The sequence below is a fragment of the Microcebus murinus genome, chromosome 9 (genome assembly GCF_040939455.1).
Source record: "Microcebus murinus isolate Inina chromosome 9, M.murinus_Inina_mat1.0, whole genome shotgun sequence".
NCBI lineage: Eukaryota > Metazoa > Chordata > Mammalia > Primates > Cheirogaleidae > Microcebus > Microcebus murinus.
In genome coordinates, this window is record NC_134112.1 from 32,225,023 (window position 1) to 32,240,925 (window position 15,903).

Sequence of the window (15,903 nt, forward strand, 5' to 3'; positions counted from 1 at the left end):
TTATCATACTTGAAAATGGGCAGGTGTTAGGGTACTGTATCTAATTTTCAGCTGTCCAATTTAAATAGAAAAGTTACATCCCCAGGGACTGGGAATCCCAAATCCCATAATACCACTAAGATCTGGAGCCACCCAGACAGATATCTTGCAGCCCAGGACCTGATACTGAACCCTACAGCTTTGAGAGCCTAAATAAGTGTGTGCTAACCCCAACCTTCTCCAGACCTCCATAGCCAAATCTTAAGAAAGATGTCAGGACCTTAGGCGGTGCCATAAATCCAACTTGCCATGTCAACTTCTATCACACACCTCAATCTGGGAATCAAAATGAATGTCAGGAGCCCTGTGTATTCTGGATGGAACATCTCTACCCTTAGTTGTCCACATATTAAAGGGTGGGAGTAAGGGTGGGGCCCCAGAGCACTGAGCAGTCTTGGCAAGCCTCCTCCCTACTCTCTGAACTTTCATTGCTTCCCCATCACTCTCCTTTGCACTCTCAGCTGGAATCTCATTGTTCCCCATGCCCCACTTTAAATCAGTCACCCCAAGAAGCCAGTACTCCCAGGTCACCCCTCACCCATTGAGTCTAATATCTACCTTCCCATTAACTACCAGTTCTGTGCCCAACCCTGCAAGACACCACGTCCCCTTCCTTGCTTTCTTTTCTCTATACTATTCATCATCACACACACATACACACATATTTAAACTCATACATATTTGCTTATCTGTCTCCTCCAGTAGACTACAAGAGCCATCAGGATAATATTTTTTCTGTTTTGTTCAGTACCATATCTTCAGTTCCTGGCATATAATCAGTACTCAATAAATATTTGTTGCATAATATCTATGTTGAATAATAAGTGAGCAAATGAATCCTGCCCCAAGTTGAGGTTAGCCACCAGAAGCTGTGAATAAGTCCAGAAGCACAGAGAATAGTTTGCACCAATTAGTACTGGGCTTCAAACTTCTTTCCCATTTGCTATTAATCAAATAGTGGACGGATGCTGGATACTGCAGTTCCTCGCTCTCGGAATGAGAATTTGATGCCTCCATCAAAGAAGGCTGGGACAGAAAGCCTATCCTACAGAAACGTTTCATCAGAAAAATGAATTGGAATCATGTTCAGGTCTGAGTACCTTCTGCCTGTATTTTCCGAGTTGTCCAGATCTTTCCCATCAGATTTGACAAATAGGAACTGAAGAAAATCAACAGAGAGTCTAAGTGGTAAGTTTAATAAGATATATGAGTGGGAATTGAAAAGGAGAAAAACCAAAAAAGTAAGAAAACCAACGAGGCTAGATGTTGCTTATACTTAGCACACAGGAGACTCGAAATACATATTTATTTATTAGTGAATGAATGGATGTTAAATGGCCTAAAAGAGAGGCAACAGATTGGGGCGGGGGGGGGAGGGGGGAGTGCTCTATTTAGCAGCAAAGAATTTCATTACTTGTAGGCCTTGTTTTTTTTTTTTAATTTCTTTGAATGGTCACATTCAAAATAATACAGAATTACTTTGAGAAGTCTTTAAACATTATCAGGAGGCATCTATACAGGCAAATCTCATTTTATTTTGCTTTGTTTTATCGTGCATCACAGAGATTGTGTTTTTTAGAAATTGAAGGTTTGTGGCAACCCTGTGTAGAAAAGTCAATTGGTACCATTTTTCCAACAGCATTTGCTCACGTCATGTCTCTATCACATATTGGTAATTCTTGCAGTATTTCAAACTTTTAGATTATTACTATATCGGATATAGTGATTCTATGATCAGTGATATTTGATTTATTATAATATTGTAATTGTTCAGGGATGCAGTGAACCTCACCTATATAAGACAGTAAACTTAATTGATAAATGTGTGTGCTCTGACTGCTCCACCAACCAGCCATCCCCTTGTTTCTCTCCCTCTCCTAAGGCCTCTCTATTCCCTGAGACACAAGATTTTAAAATTAGGCAAACTAATAACCATACAATGGCCTCTAAGTGTTCAAGTGCAAGGAAGAGTCTAGCATCTTGTTTTAAATCAAAAGCTAAGAATTGCTTAAGCTTAGTGAGGAAGACATGTTGAAAGTTGAGATAGGCTGAAAGCTAGGCCTCTTGCCCCAAACGGCCAAGTTGTAAATGCAAAGAAAAAAGTTCCCGAAGGAAATTAAAAGTGCTACTCCAGTAAACACATGAATGATAAGAAAGCAAAAGAGCCTTATTGCTGATATGGAGAAAGTTTTAGTGGTCTGGATAGAAGATCAAACCAGCCACAACATTCCCTTAAACCAAACCCTAATCCAGAGCAAGGCCCTCAACACTGAGGCAAAACCTTCCATCAGCCAAAAGATTACAACTTGCTGAAGGCTCAGATGATTGTTAGCGTTTTTTAGCAATAAAGTATTTTATATTAAGATATACATATTTTTGTTTTAGATATAATGCTATTGCACACTTAATAGACTAGAGTATAGTATAAACATAACTTTTATATGCACTGGGAAACCAAAAAATTGGTGTGACTTGCTTTACTGTGATATTTGCTCTATCGCAGTGGTCTGGAACTGAATCCACAATCTCTCCAAGGTATGCCTATATGCATCTATGGTAAATACCAATTAGAAGCAATATAAATCATATTATTTAGGATATAACAGAATAAATTAACCAAATAATTTCAGATACATAAAATTCTCAAATATTATTAATATACCTTTAGTAGTCTTATTAGTCTTCATAAAATTAACAATTCAGTCCATGCTTTGTTGCTAAGTGAATCATTGCTTTGTTATTCAATACCTTGATTTTACTTATTATTTTACATTTAAAGTTAAGACATTTTATAGTAATAATGATACTGGTGGCCTAGGAGTCAGAAGCTGTGGGTTCTTCTAGAAGTTTGGAATGATTAAATTCTAGTGACTCTGCTGCGAATTGCCTACTTATGGCTCAAGAATTCAGGAAATTAGTTTATTTTAGCTTTGAATTTGGAAAAAAATGTATTGTTTTACATCACTGAAAACTTAGAAGTTCTGTTTTACTGAATTTTTGGTTAAAATACTTCACAAAGACAAGTGCAATAATGACATGTCAATAGTCGGTATTGGATATCAGTTTGTTACAGGGATGAATATCTTGATCTGGAACTATTCAGGATAGAATTATGACAAAGGAAAAATACAAATGTGGTTTTTTAATATCAAAATAAAAAGCTGAAGAGGACCTAGATTTAGCTGCAGTGCAGGCTTTTGCAACATTCCTTTCTTCTAGGAAGTCTCATTTCCCTTGCCTACTTTAAATTTTTATTTAACCTAAAGCCTATGTCTCCTTGACAGCCTGAAATGGCAATTAATAGATGATCATATATTCAAATTTAGTCATGTATGTTTTAATTTCTCAATTTTATTTCTTAGAACCATAGATCTTCTAAGTTATAGAGAAGTTTAAAGTTCATCAAATCTATTTATTTACCCTCAGCAACCACAGAGTCTATAGCGCAATTTCTTCTTGTCCCAGTGTTTTATAACCAAGGCACATGGGCAAATAAAGAAAATTATTAAAGAACAGAGAAAAAGAAATTCCAGGAATGGATATGTTTTTTTCCTTCCTGTTATTGACATTACTTTGGCTGACATTGTTGCTTGTATATTTAAGAATATATATATATATATGTATTTTTTTTTAAATAAGTGTTCTGATTCCAAGAATGTAAAAAGAAAGTGTAAAACTTTTCATGATGGTATTTTTCAGCCATCTCATTTTGACAACAGAATTTTAATAGCTTTGCAATATTTATGTTTACTTTAAATAATTAAATGAAGTATTCTTATTTTAAAACTCATCCTGTTGTGCTTAGCCATAACGTCAAAGCAATCCGAAGACTTTAATTGCAGATGAGATGCTACAACTAAGTGAATTAAAGAGGAAGTTAAGGTTTTCACTTCTAATTTTCCTCTTCCCTGCAATGGACATCAGATGCTTAGTTATTCTATAAAATTTCACATATTGCAGTAAACACAGGATAATGTATGTATGTGTATCTCTGTAGGGAGTGTTGTCTACATCTCTATGATTGTTATTGAGTATACACAATTAGCATAAGCTATGTGATGCTGGAAACTTCCTTCGTCATTTAGAAGAAATTTCCTGAGTTGAATAATATTTTGTACTAAATTTCCCAAGTCTGAGACAACATAATTTTGTTGTGGAATCCACAGCATGAAACAAAATTCTCAGTTTCATTAAGGTGGCTTATCAGCTTTACTTTTTCCATGTGCTGTGGAGTGTTCCTGCTCGTATCATATGCATCAAGTTTAAAACTAAAGAAAATCGAAATACAATTAGGAAGGAGAGATGGGGAGATTCCAAATCAGGGTAGAGCCTCTTATTTTGCTGAAGTGAAGAGGACGGTGATGCATCTTTGATAGCAGCAGTGGAAGAAAGGAAGTACTGATTACAAGCCAGTAGAACATTAATATAAGGGAAATCAACATTATCCTGATTACTGCATGTGAGAAGCACATGCCACCCCTTCCTCTTTCTGCTCGTGAAACAAAAGGCATTGTGCCTGCTCAGGGTAATTGGGTGGGAATAACATGAAGAAAGAGGTTCCTGATTCAATATTAAAACCTCAGGAACATCCAAAATTTTGGCACAAACATTAGGTAGTTTTTTTTCTTTTCTTTTTGGAGGACGAAAAGAAAATTCTCTACTAATTGGCAACAGCTTGATACAATTGTCAAAAATAGGGCATGTCAGTATAGCCTGAACAGTCAATGCCTGGCTGTCCCCTCACCCCCACTCTACACTCATACCACCCCTCAATACACAACTCACACAAACGCACTTATTACTAATTATTCTTGGAGATTCAGCTCATGACTGTGTGAGTAACCCCCACTCCCCTCTTTCTTTTCTGTTTTGAAAGCTGCCTCCTCTGTGCTCACATAGCACAGGATTTATCCAAACCGGCCAGATGCACAGTCCCCAAGCGATTGCGAGCACTGGTCTTGCCTCATTAGGCTTTGCATTCTGCACCTTGCCTAGTCATTGGCAACAAGCCTATCTTCCTTTTCCCGCCCTTCACTCCTGATCCGATGGCATATATTATGTCATCTAAAATATGGGTTTGGTTTCAGAGAAGATCATCCTCAGTCACAGCTGTAAAATGTATCATTAACCAAACCTTTGTGTCCCCTTGAATTTAACTGTGTGTCCATAAGTTTATTCATAAAATAAAAGTTGTTCAATGGTATTCCAATAGAAAGGAAAAATCAGTGCAGCCCTTTGAAACTTTGTTTACTGTTAATGGGGAGAATAAATGTGAAGGATCAATGTGGTATAATAACTAGAAAAGTAATATGAAGGTAGAGTATAGTCAGTATACAACTTAAATGCCTGCAGAAAACATCAGAGCAATTGATATGAGCCTTAAATTATACCCCCTTCATAATCACCTAACCCTTCTCCCCATCTCCCCCTTCCCAAATCACAGAAATGACATTCCTAAAGTCTGATCTAGGTGTAATCAAGTAGAATATGGACAGAGTAAAAGTTTGTAAAGAAAAGCTGGCTTTGTGTTCACAGATTCACTGAATTGCTGCCAGAGAAGGTGCCTTGGTTCAACCTCCCAGAGCCTCATTTTTGGCATAACTTCGACACGTTAGGCAGACCCGGAATCTGCCCATGCTCTGCAATTCCTCATTCCTCCCAGGGAATTGTCCGGCCTCCTCCTCGGCTCCTCCTCTTCCAATCAAGGTTCTGACACTACCCATTGACCACGTTTATTTTTCTGCCTTTTGGCACTGGGAGCTTGTCTGTTGTAGGATAAAAGTGGAATTCTCTGCTGTCTGCAGGGCTTTCCCCAGGGAACAGAGCATGAAACTCAAACTTATATAAAATCATATCCTGTTTGCAAACATCATATTCCCTTTGCTTCTCACTGATCTGGTCCCGTAAACCCCAGCACAGCTTGAGAGCCCATTCCTCATCTAAACAAATGCCATAAGCCCCTTTATACTTTTACAACCATGTCAGAAAATAATATTGCCTGCCAATAGTGATGTGATTGGAGTTGCCTCCTCCGAGCCATAAAAGAAGCGCAGAGTCTGTTATCAATTTCTCTAAGTGTATCGGGGGAATTATGGGTCGATTCAGTTCCAAGTTATAAATGACAACTCAAAAGCCGCAGAAGTGTTTGAAGCTGGGAGCTGATGACGACATTATCATAAAAGCCTGCTCGTCCTTGCTTTTGTGGGTTTCTTTTTTTTTTTTTTTCTTTTCTTTTTTTTTGTGGCCTATCAAGTGAAGAGGGGAAAATAAGGCTGAGAAATGACTTCAAGATTTCTTCACACAGCAGCAGGTCAGATGGCCAGGAAAATGATCACTATTTTTAGTGATATACCCTGAGGAGTGAAAACTAAAGTGGTCCTTCCCTGGCTTTTGTTTGCAGAGTCCCTGAATTATCTTTTTCACTATGCAATGACCAAGTACTGGGATTTGGTCAAACGTTCTTTTCAACTGGCGCATTTTCTTGTAGTGTAATCACATAGTCATCAGAAATGAGTCATGCCATAGTAACTAAAGAAAATGAGGAGCAAACACAAAGGAATTCGGAAACCTTGAGATTTTTTTGCTCAAAGGGCAATTCTGGAGAGCACATTTTAAAACAGCTTAAATACCATTCACCTTTGTGCTGTTTGGCCAGCACTGTAATTACTATATGCAATTTTAGGGAAAAATTTAATAAGAAGTAGAAATTTTAATTTCATAATTCTCCAAGTAGTCTCCTCAAAAGTCAATTAATCTATCAACATGCAGTATGTATATAACAAAGCCATCTAGAATGAAGTTATATCCTCTAGCGCAGTGGTCCCCAACCTTTTTGGCACCAGGGATCCATTTCCTGGAAGACAATTTTTCCAGGGGCAGTGGGGGGAAGGATGGCAGAACTCAGGTGTTAATATGAACAATGAGGGAGCAGCTATAAATACAGATGAAGTTTAGCTTGCCCACCTGCAGCTCACCGCCTGCTGTGTGCTCAGTTACTAAATTTCATGGAAGCCAATTTTTCTATGAGACTGGGCAGGAACTCAGGCAGTGACTCAGCACAGTTCCTAATAGGCCACAGACCAACTGGTACTGAGCTGCAGCCCAGGGTTTGGGGACTGCAGCTCTTGGGGACTAGAGTTTACTTTCATAATTGGGGATCATCAAGTGTTTTAGAATTGAAATCAATGGGTCCAGCTTAGACAATCTGAGCCAGAACTGTGCCTTAAGACAAAAGCAATTTCCGCATTTCAAGAGTTTCCAAGCTGCCCAGGGTGCTGCATGTTGCCAAGTCAGGCCACTCCAAGCTCATACTGGGGATGTTTTGTATAGTTAATATGCCTGGGATTGTCTTGGAGGTGAAAGTGTAGACTAGTGCAAATCTAGAGAACCCAGAGTTTCTCCTAGGACTTGTACAAGATGGCTCTTAAATGGCTAAGAACACAATTTATAACTTTGAATTGAAAACAAAAACAAAAAGATCGAATCAAACTAGTTCGCCAGAACATCAGCAAGTTCAAGCTTGCACACATACACACACACATTCACACTCACTTGGACCTACCAAAACACCACCAGAAGACACACAAGCCGTTTGATACAACACCTCTCTCCCCACCCTTCTCTAGCACTAATGGAGTCAAGCTAATCCAGGCTTCCTCTTCCTGCCTCTGCCTGCCCACACTGGATTTATCCACCACCACTGCTGCCCCCGTCCAGATTAGGTCAGTATCTGGAAACATTAAGGACTTATTTTATGCCCTGCACTGTGCTTTATGTTGGATGTACAGGCCAGAAGCAGCAGTATATATTCATACCTTGGTCACTCATACAAGTTTACTAAAGCAGTTCTGGGTAAAGAATAAGAAGTTACTTTGGTATAGGTTTAGAACAGTTGAGTAGAGATGCTTTATGTTCAGTGGATAGTGAGTTAGAGGCGCCTCCCAGGTGAGATTCCGGAGAGGAGTGCTAGGGAGCTGTCCTCAGTTCAGCTCTGAGTCATGAACTAAATGTACAGATGCCCCTCAGCCTACAGTCCAGTTAGGTCCAATAAACCCATTGTAAGTCAAAAATTAAGTTGAAAATGCATTTAATACCCTAGCCTACTGAACATCATAGCTTTGCCAAGCCTACCTGAAACATGCTCAGAATATTGACATTAGCCTCCAGTTAGGCAAAGTCATCTAACACTAAGTCTACTTTATAATAAAATGTTGAATACCTCATGCAATTTATTGAATACTGTATTGAAAGTGGAAAACAGAATGGTTGTATGGTTTTTACTGAATGCATATCGCTTTTACACCATCGTACAGTGGTAAAATTGTAAGTCAGACCATCGTAAGTCGGGCACCATCTGTACCTGTAAATGACTGGAGCTGGATGCCCACAGCACTTTAAATAGCTTTGATTTCCTCCACATCACTGTTCCCATTAAGTAGTCATTTGCTTTGTTTCATACTTAGCCTAATTTGCAGGTAAGCTGTCATTCTTATAAAATAGCCACTTGGGATGTTAGAAAATAAGCACAAAAGCCAATGAGACCCACTTTAAAAGTGAATTTGCCCTCTGCTTTCTAGAATAATCTTGCAAGCTCCTGGCTCCACAAGAGGTTTGCTAAAAAATGAGTGAGCATTAAGGTGGGGTGCTGACTGTCCTGTGCTGGCAGTCAAAAAGCACAAGCCATTGGAGAGCCATAACAAAGCGGGCCACACCACATTCACCACACAGCGGCACTGCTGGGCACCAGGGTGTGAGGGAGGCCGCAGCCAGTTTGTTAGAGATGAAAACATGGATAGGTCTAGAAAACTCTTTTGGAACTCCTTCACATGGATATGCACATGAACCCCTATACTTTCAGCTTTTCACCCTTTACTATATTGACTTCAGGAAAACCACTTCTCTGAGCCTTCTGTTTCTCATCTGCAAAATGGTATTAATAATAATGACTATTTTATAAAGTTGTTATGAAACTATATAAAGTCTAAACAGATACAAACGGCTGTAGTTGCCATTTTTATTTCCAGAAGGGGGCAGAATCACAGGTAAAGGAACAAAAAACTACCTTTCACTAAATCTGGCCTCATTAAAATGATAGAATGAACTGAAAACAATATGGAATTTCCCTGTATAAAACTTAGTTATAGCAAAAAATTGTCTAAAACGTCATATACATGTGACTGCTTTTGTTCTGTCCTATCAATACCCAGGAAACCTAATTGACTTAAATATCTTAGTCCTTGGAAACCTTACCTAAAATTACGTTGTCCTAGCACAACTTAACACTTAGTTTTGCAGGATGATGGTTTGTTGCTAGCAAGGGTTAAATTTAAATAGATTTCAGGTTATAGGCTATGGTCTAATCATCCACAAAAACGTAGACATTTTTCTTCATACATTGCTGGGTTCAAGCAAATTTGTTCTTGAAATGTAGTATAAATATCTTGGGTCAAAAGGTTTTGTTAATTATTGAAGACAAAGATGTCCCTAGGGAGTTCACAATCAAAATGTCTCACGATGCAAAGCACTTTATAAAGTTTATGCCATTTTCACCAGGAATATAATGTATTCAGCGTGATTCTATTGAAAATCGAATTCTGCTGCAAAACTGTGCTAAACCCTCTTATTACTGTTTCTCCAGCTATAGAAAAGTCTAGCAGAGCTGGCTTCATGAGTGTTTGACCCGTGCAGTCACACAAGAACTTATGGTCACAAAGGCTTCACTCTTGGTTTAATTCTATGTTACCACCATATTCAAATTTTTAATAAGTTTTGAACAAGCGGCTCTGCATTTTCATTTGGCACTTAGCCCTGCAAATTATGTAGCCAGTCCTGAAGTCTAGTACAACCTTTACTGAGAAACAGACTCAACATAACTGAATAGATAAATCAAAGATTTGTCATATAAGTTTGTGTTATTTAAAATGAGTAAATAAACTAATACTTACCCCAAGTCCACCACAAGGTAGTGAGGAAAAAAACTTTTGAGAGTCACCACCTATATAGTAGGAAGACACACATAAAATATATATATATACATATATATAAATTTATAGTATAAATATAATTTTAAAAGTTTGGTATTTATTAACATATAATATTATGTCAAATGGTATTTATCACTTGACTCAAGGAAATTGATAAAATGGTAGATTAATTATTCAATAGAGTTAAATTTCAGAATTTTTCTATCTATATGTATACACAGGTTAGAACTCAAAACAAACCAATACAAATATTATTTACATATTGAGTCTATTGCTCCACAAGAACAAGTATGTGCCCATGAGATTTGAGTTACAAGATTTTTAAAAAATTGTCCTACATATCCATACTATATATAATAATTTTTAAATGTATAACTTATAGGAACTCAGCTATTCACTGAGTATGTTGCTCCAATGGGATCTTTTGAGCCACAAGGTTTATGACGCCATACACTGTCATTTTTTTTTAAATTTCATATTTTAAAATAGCTTCTCAAATGTATAGACTTATTCTTAATTTCTTAGCTATTAATATAAGTAGCTACATCTACTAAAGATATAGCTAAAGCCAAGTACACCATAAACCTCTCTAACATTCACAGTTGTTCAAGCAAGACACTTTTGAGAAAGAATTATTATGAAAGAATAATCCCATTTGGGGCTCCATATAATATCAATATGAATTTTAAAATCTTTAAAAATATATGCAAAAATCTTAATTGTGATTGTCTCTTGGAACTGATATTTTATAGGACTTTTAGTAATTATTTTGTTTGCCTGCCCTTTTATTTTCAACATTATCTATTACATAATAGAGAAAATAGTAGTAACTGCTCCTAAACCTCTAACACTAAATAAAATATGCCGGTGAGGAAGCTGAATGGAAAGGCAGTGAACATTTCTATCTCATGACCAGATGGTTCTGAAGTAACCCAGGTCATTTCAGCAGGTCAGTGGTAGAACCAGATACAAACCTCCAGTTTTCCTATTTCACTCATTTGTCCTGTTGATGATCAATGATACTAAGAATTAAAATTGAAAACAGCTTTGTGGTGGAATGCCATGTTACTAGAAGTCTAAATATCTTTTACTGTCACCAAAAAAAAGTTTATTTTGGGCCGGGCGCTGTGGCTCACGCCTGTAATCCTAGCTCTTGGGAGGCCGAGGTGGGCGGATTGCTCAAGGTCAGGAGTTCAAAACCAGCCTGAGCAAGAGCGAGACCTCGTCTCTACTATAAATAGAAAGAAATTAATTGGCCAACTGATATATATATAAAAAAAAAAAAATTAGCCGGGCATGGTGACTCGAGCCCAGGAGTTTGAGGTTGCTGTGAGCTAGGCTGACGCCACGGCACTCACTCTAGCCTGGGCAACAAAGCGAGACTCTGTCTCAAAAAAAAAAAAAAAAAAAAAAAAAGTTTATTTTGAAAACAATAAATTGTAGGAGTAGGTTTTTCAAATGCAATTACTGAAAGATGGAAAATGATAAAGAAAAATGCAAATGAAGACATCTAGTTACATAGATCTTCATAAAAAAGATGAGAAGTCAACAGAAAAAATATACATATCATGTAATAATATTAAAACTGGAATACTGGCACCAGTAAAAGACACATAAAAAAATGTCTGGATAGCATAGAGAGGGGTAAAGTTTTCTTATATTGTTGCTTTTAACAAAGATATTTCTGTATCCTTGAGTATTTTCCAAGAGCAAATTCATATGTCACCTGTGAAATTAAAATATATATATATATTTTAATGTCTGAATTCTTCATTCATAGTCAATGAAAAGGGATAAATATATTATAATGTACTAAAAATAATTTTTAGAAGTAATTTACAAAAATTATTAAACCCTAAGAGATTTAGAAAAATAAAGACATCCTACTTATGAGAATTTTATTTAGTAATGTTATATTAATATCATACAAAACAAGCAAATAATTGATCATTTAAATTTAGTAGTGCACAAGAAATTTTTCTCACTGAATTGACTTGATTTGCTTTTTAATTATGTTATATTCCCTTATCAATGGACTGAAATCTGGCTAGCTACAAGATAATGGAAACTAGTAATAAGAACGACAGGAATATTAATGCTAAGGAAAACCCTGTACCAGAAATAATCAGAGAGAATGTTTTTAAAGTGTCACCTTATAGAATCTAGAGTATTTAAATAGATAAATGATGCCCATTTTAAAATCTAATTATTTTATAATATATAGATGTCTTTCAAGCCACAAAGACTAATTGGTCTGGTTATACTGCACTTTTATTCAAATCCTTCCTCCTAACTCTAGAACAAACATACTAAGAGTAGTAGTATGGATATAATTCAGAAAAGACATTCCCCATCTTGTGTTGGGAGAACTGGGGGAGGTAGTGAGATGTATGGGACTGAAGGGAATGAATGAAGAAAGAAAAAATATCTTGATAATTATGGATTTCTATACATTTACACATGGCAGCTTCAACCTGGGCTTTTAGATATAAGTAAAGAAGCCACAAGAATCTAAATTTCACAAAGAACAGAGGTACGAAAAATTAACCTTTTAAAAGAATGGGATTACTCACTTAGAACTGGGATTGAAGAAATCAGCTAAATTTCTGTATTCACCAGAGAAATTGAAGTAGTTTGGAAGTGTTATCAAAGTTGAAGTTAGTGCTTGACCTCAAAGCCTGACCAAATGCTACAACCCTGTTTACCTGAGCTCACGTAGCCTACACACAATGTTGAAATTACAGCACTGATCATTAAGAGGAGTCTATGAGACTTGGTATGTGGATAGAAGGCTAACTTTAAAGTCATCAATTGTAAGACATCAATTATTTGACATTAAATATTTAAAACTAATGAGATACATGGCCAATTTCTGTTGATATTCATAATTTGATCAACCTAAGACTATTCCAGTAAAGTTCAAAGGTACCTAGTCTATGTATGCCTGGGTTGATTTATACTTTGGTACCATAGTTTTTAAAAAAATGGGGATGATTTGTTACTTGTTTGCTCTTAATTAAATTAAAAAATAATCACATGGACCCAGTTTCCTATATTTAAATGCTTGAGTATCTTGACCTTATAAAACCATGAAAATTAAAATGTCTAATTTACTTCATCTTTGTGGTTATTTGGGTGGGATTATTAATTAATGTTAAATAAGAACATTTATTACACAGTATCCACAACAAAAATATTTATGTAAAGTATCTGCATATATAGTCACCATTTCTTTCAATAGACAGAAGAGAAAAAAAAAAACATACAGAGTATATATGTTTGGACTGATCTATTTGTAGTTATCTCAATATATAACTTTACTTCTACTGGATAGATTGTTTTTCATCATCAGATTTTAGCAATGTGCTTTCTAAAAATGGAGTAGTCTTTGCGTGTTACCCTTTCTGACTCCTTTCCCCAAACTATAACTACCTACCCTGTTACATGTATGTGCAGGCACACACGTATACCCATATACTTGCACTTCATAAACTCAGGGATGCTTCCCACTCATATTTAAAAGGAAGATTGTAAGTGTCATAATGGGTATTTCTCAACTTCCCCTTAAAATAATTTTCCAAGATACCTACCAACTTAACATGTTGTATACTGCTTACTTTGGAGTTATTTAGGACCAATTAACAGAAAACCATTTTGAAATTATATTAAGTTAGGTGAAGAAGTTCAATAATTTGGAACTGATAAACTGACACAACAGGTTTATTTGAAAGAAAAAGTTCTAAAGTGCCTTTTTTAGTTAAAGCTCAAAACATAATCCTGTCATCATCTATTGAATGCTATGTATTGTTACTCAATTATAAAAGGTTATTAATAAAACAATATTATTACTTCAGCTAAAATAATGTTTTGTCAGTAATATTTTTCCAAAAATCTGTTGCTTCTATCACTCACATAAACTTTATATAAAGCTCTACAACATAAATTTTATTTTAAATTCTGATGATAAAATTTTGAGAAACCTTACATTAATAAAAAATTATATTTAAGAGGTTTCTACTTCTGCCATTTACTGTACTATTCAATGCCATAGGTAAGGCCTATATTAAATAGACTACATTAAGATTTTAAATTAAATCTTACTATAAAATGTAGTGTGCTGGGCATAGTAATAAGGATTTTCACTTAAAATAAGTTGTACTATTCCCTTTGTCTGTTAAGTTCATAGAAGAGAGAACTGAAAGACACAAAACAAACAAGAAAGGTGAAGATAAATTTGCATAAAGAATGTGAAAATCTTTTTTTCTTTTAGTGTAAAAACATAAGGAAACAAATTCAGCAATGTATTTCTTCCTATATGCAAAGACACACTTAGAAATGCTATTCAAATAAAGGTTCATCTTAAAGTAAACATCATGGAACATACACTGGCAATTTCTAATGCAGGATTTTCTTAATCTGCATTGGCTTCTATTGTAAACGACTCATTCCACAGAGCAACACTGTTGGAAAAACTGATTTTTTGTCACACTGCTTGCCAAGTATTTTCAACTGACACCAGCGTTGACTAATGACAGTGTTGGAATGTGCTGTTCTCAGTAGAATGGGAGCCCGTACAGACCTAGGAGTATCCGGGGGTCCAGCTTCTGTCCGTCCAGGGGGTTGGTGCCATACAACAGTGAGTGATGTTCGGAATGAACAAGCTGTATTTCCTCCAGGCTGGCTTTTCGACCTTGAATTCGCTGAAAGAAAACAGCAGAAGCCTACAGTACTCCACTGACAACAATTTAGAAGAAAATGAGACCCCGAGTCACATTTACAAAGATTAATAATGGGCTGAGTTTCATCACTGCAGGAATGTGACACTGATTTGCTTAGGAAAGTACCACGATAATATTTGAAAAATTAGTGCACGCAAGGTTCGGATCCAATGGATTGCTTATACCTAAACGGGCAATTGACAGAGAGTATATTCTTCTTTGCCATTAAAAAAGAAATCTGGAACAAAGAAATTAATAGTTAATTCTTTTGTAAAGCTATCAGCTTAAAAACAAACAGGGGCTGAGAAGTAAAAGTTATTACAACCTCATTTTACACTCATCCAAAGAAGTTAGAACAAATTCCTTGTTCTTTCCTAAAGGAACTAAGTAAATACTATTATATGATGATCATACATAGGCTAATCACTTCACGCGTGTACCTCACAGTAGTGTTAGTCTTGATGTTTCTCCAAGTGTTCTACAGGGTGGATAACAGTTTAGGATTTGTTTATCAATGGTCTGTGATGAGGTTGGCATAAAAATTCACAGTAAATATTTAGAAATTTTATGGCAATTTGACGGTAGTTTTATGTCTTTTGAATCTAATACAATCTAATAATACTGTATGGGTCTTCAATTTTTATTTCACTTTTGCAGTATTTCATTTTTAAAGTACTTTATAAAGGTATTAGTCTGTGACAGACTGGAAATTAAACAAAAACAAAACCTGCTGTTTAACCAGAGGTAGTTTGAGACACTCTAGACTCAATCAATTTTTTACACACAGCCTAGGCAGAGACTTTCACTCTATCTAACAAAGAATGGTCCTTCAACACAGCCAAACACGTACATTATTAACCTAAACCTCAATTAGCCAATATGCAAAGTGTTCTTCCTGGCTACATTTCTCACTTGGCACACAGACAACTGAGCCCGATTAACATCATGCTGGTATACGAAGTTAATTAACCTTAACTTTTGGAAATTACTGTGCTTCCTAAAATTATACAGACAGTATTAATATTTTGCCTAAAATATATACTACTGCAAGGCAGTAGTTAGTAAGTTAGTATTTAAGTGCGTAACTACAGGGAAATTTAAAAAGAATCCATTCAGGAAATGTTTGACTCTCATATTCCTAACCAAGGAACCACCAGTTGACT

At 36.0% G+C, this 15,903-nt stretch overlaps 1 protein-coding gene across 1 annotated transcript in view; it reads right to left on the reverse strand.

The window, feature by feature from the left end:
- HDAC9 (histone deacetylase 9) overlaps positions 1-15,903 on the reverse strand; it is an 873,646-nt gene that overhangs the window by 212,105 nt on the left and 645,638 nt on the right. The window contains exons 17-18 of the mRNA XM_076006392.1: positions 14,602-14,722; positions 9,984-10,033 (exon numbers count right to left, since the gene is read on the reverse strand). Coding sequence (XP_075862507.1) covers positions 9,984-10,033; positions 14,602-14,722 — 171 coding nt within the window. The remainder of the gene's footprint in view (positions 1-9,983; positions 10,034-14,601; positions 14,723-15,903) is intronic.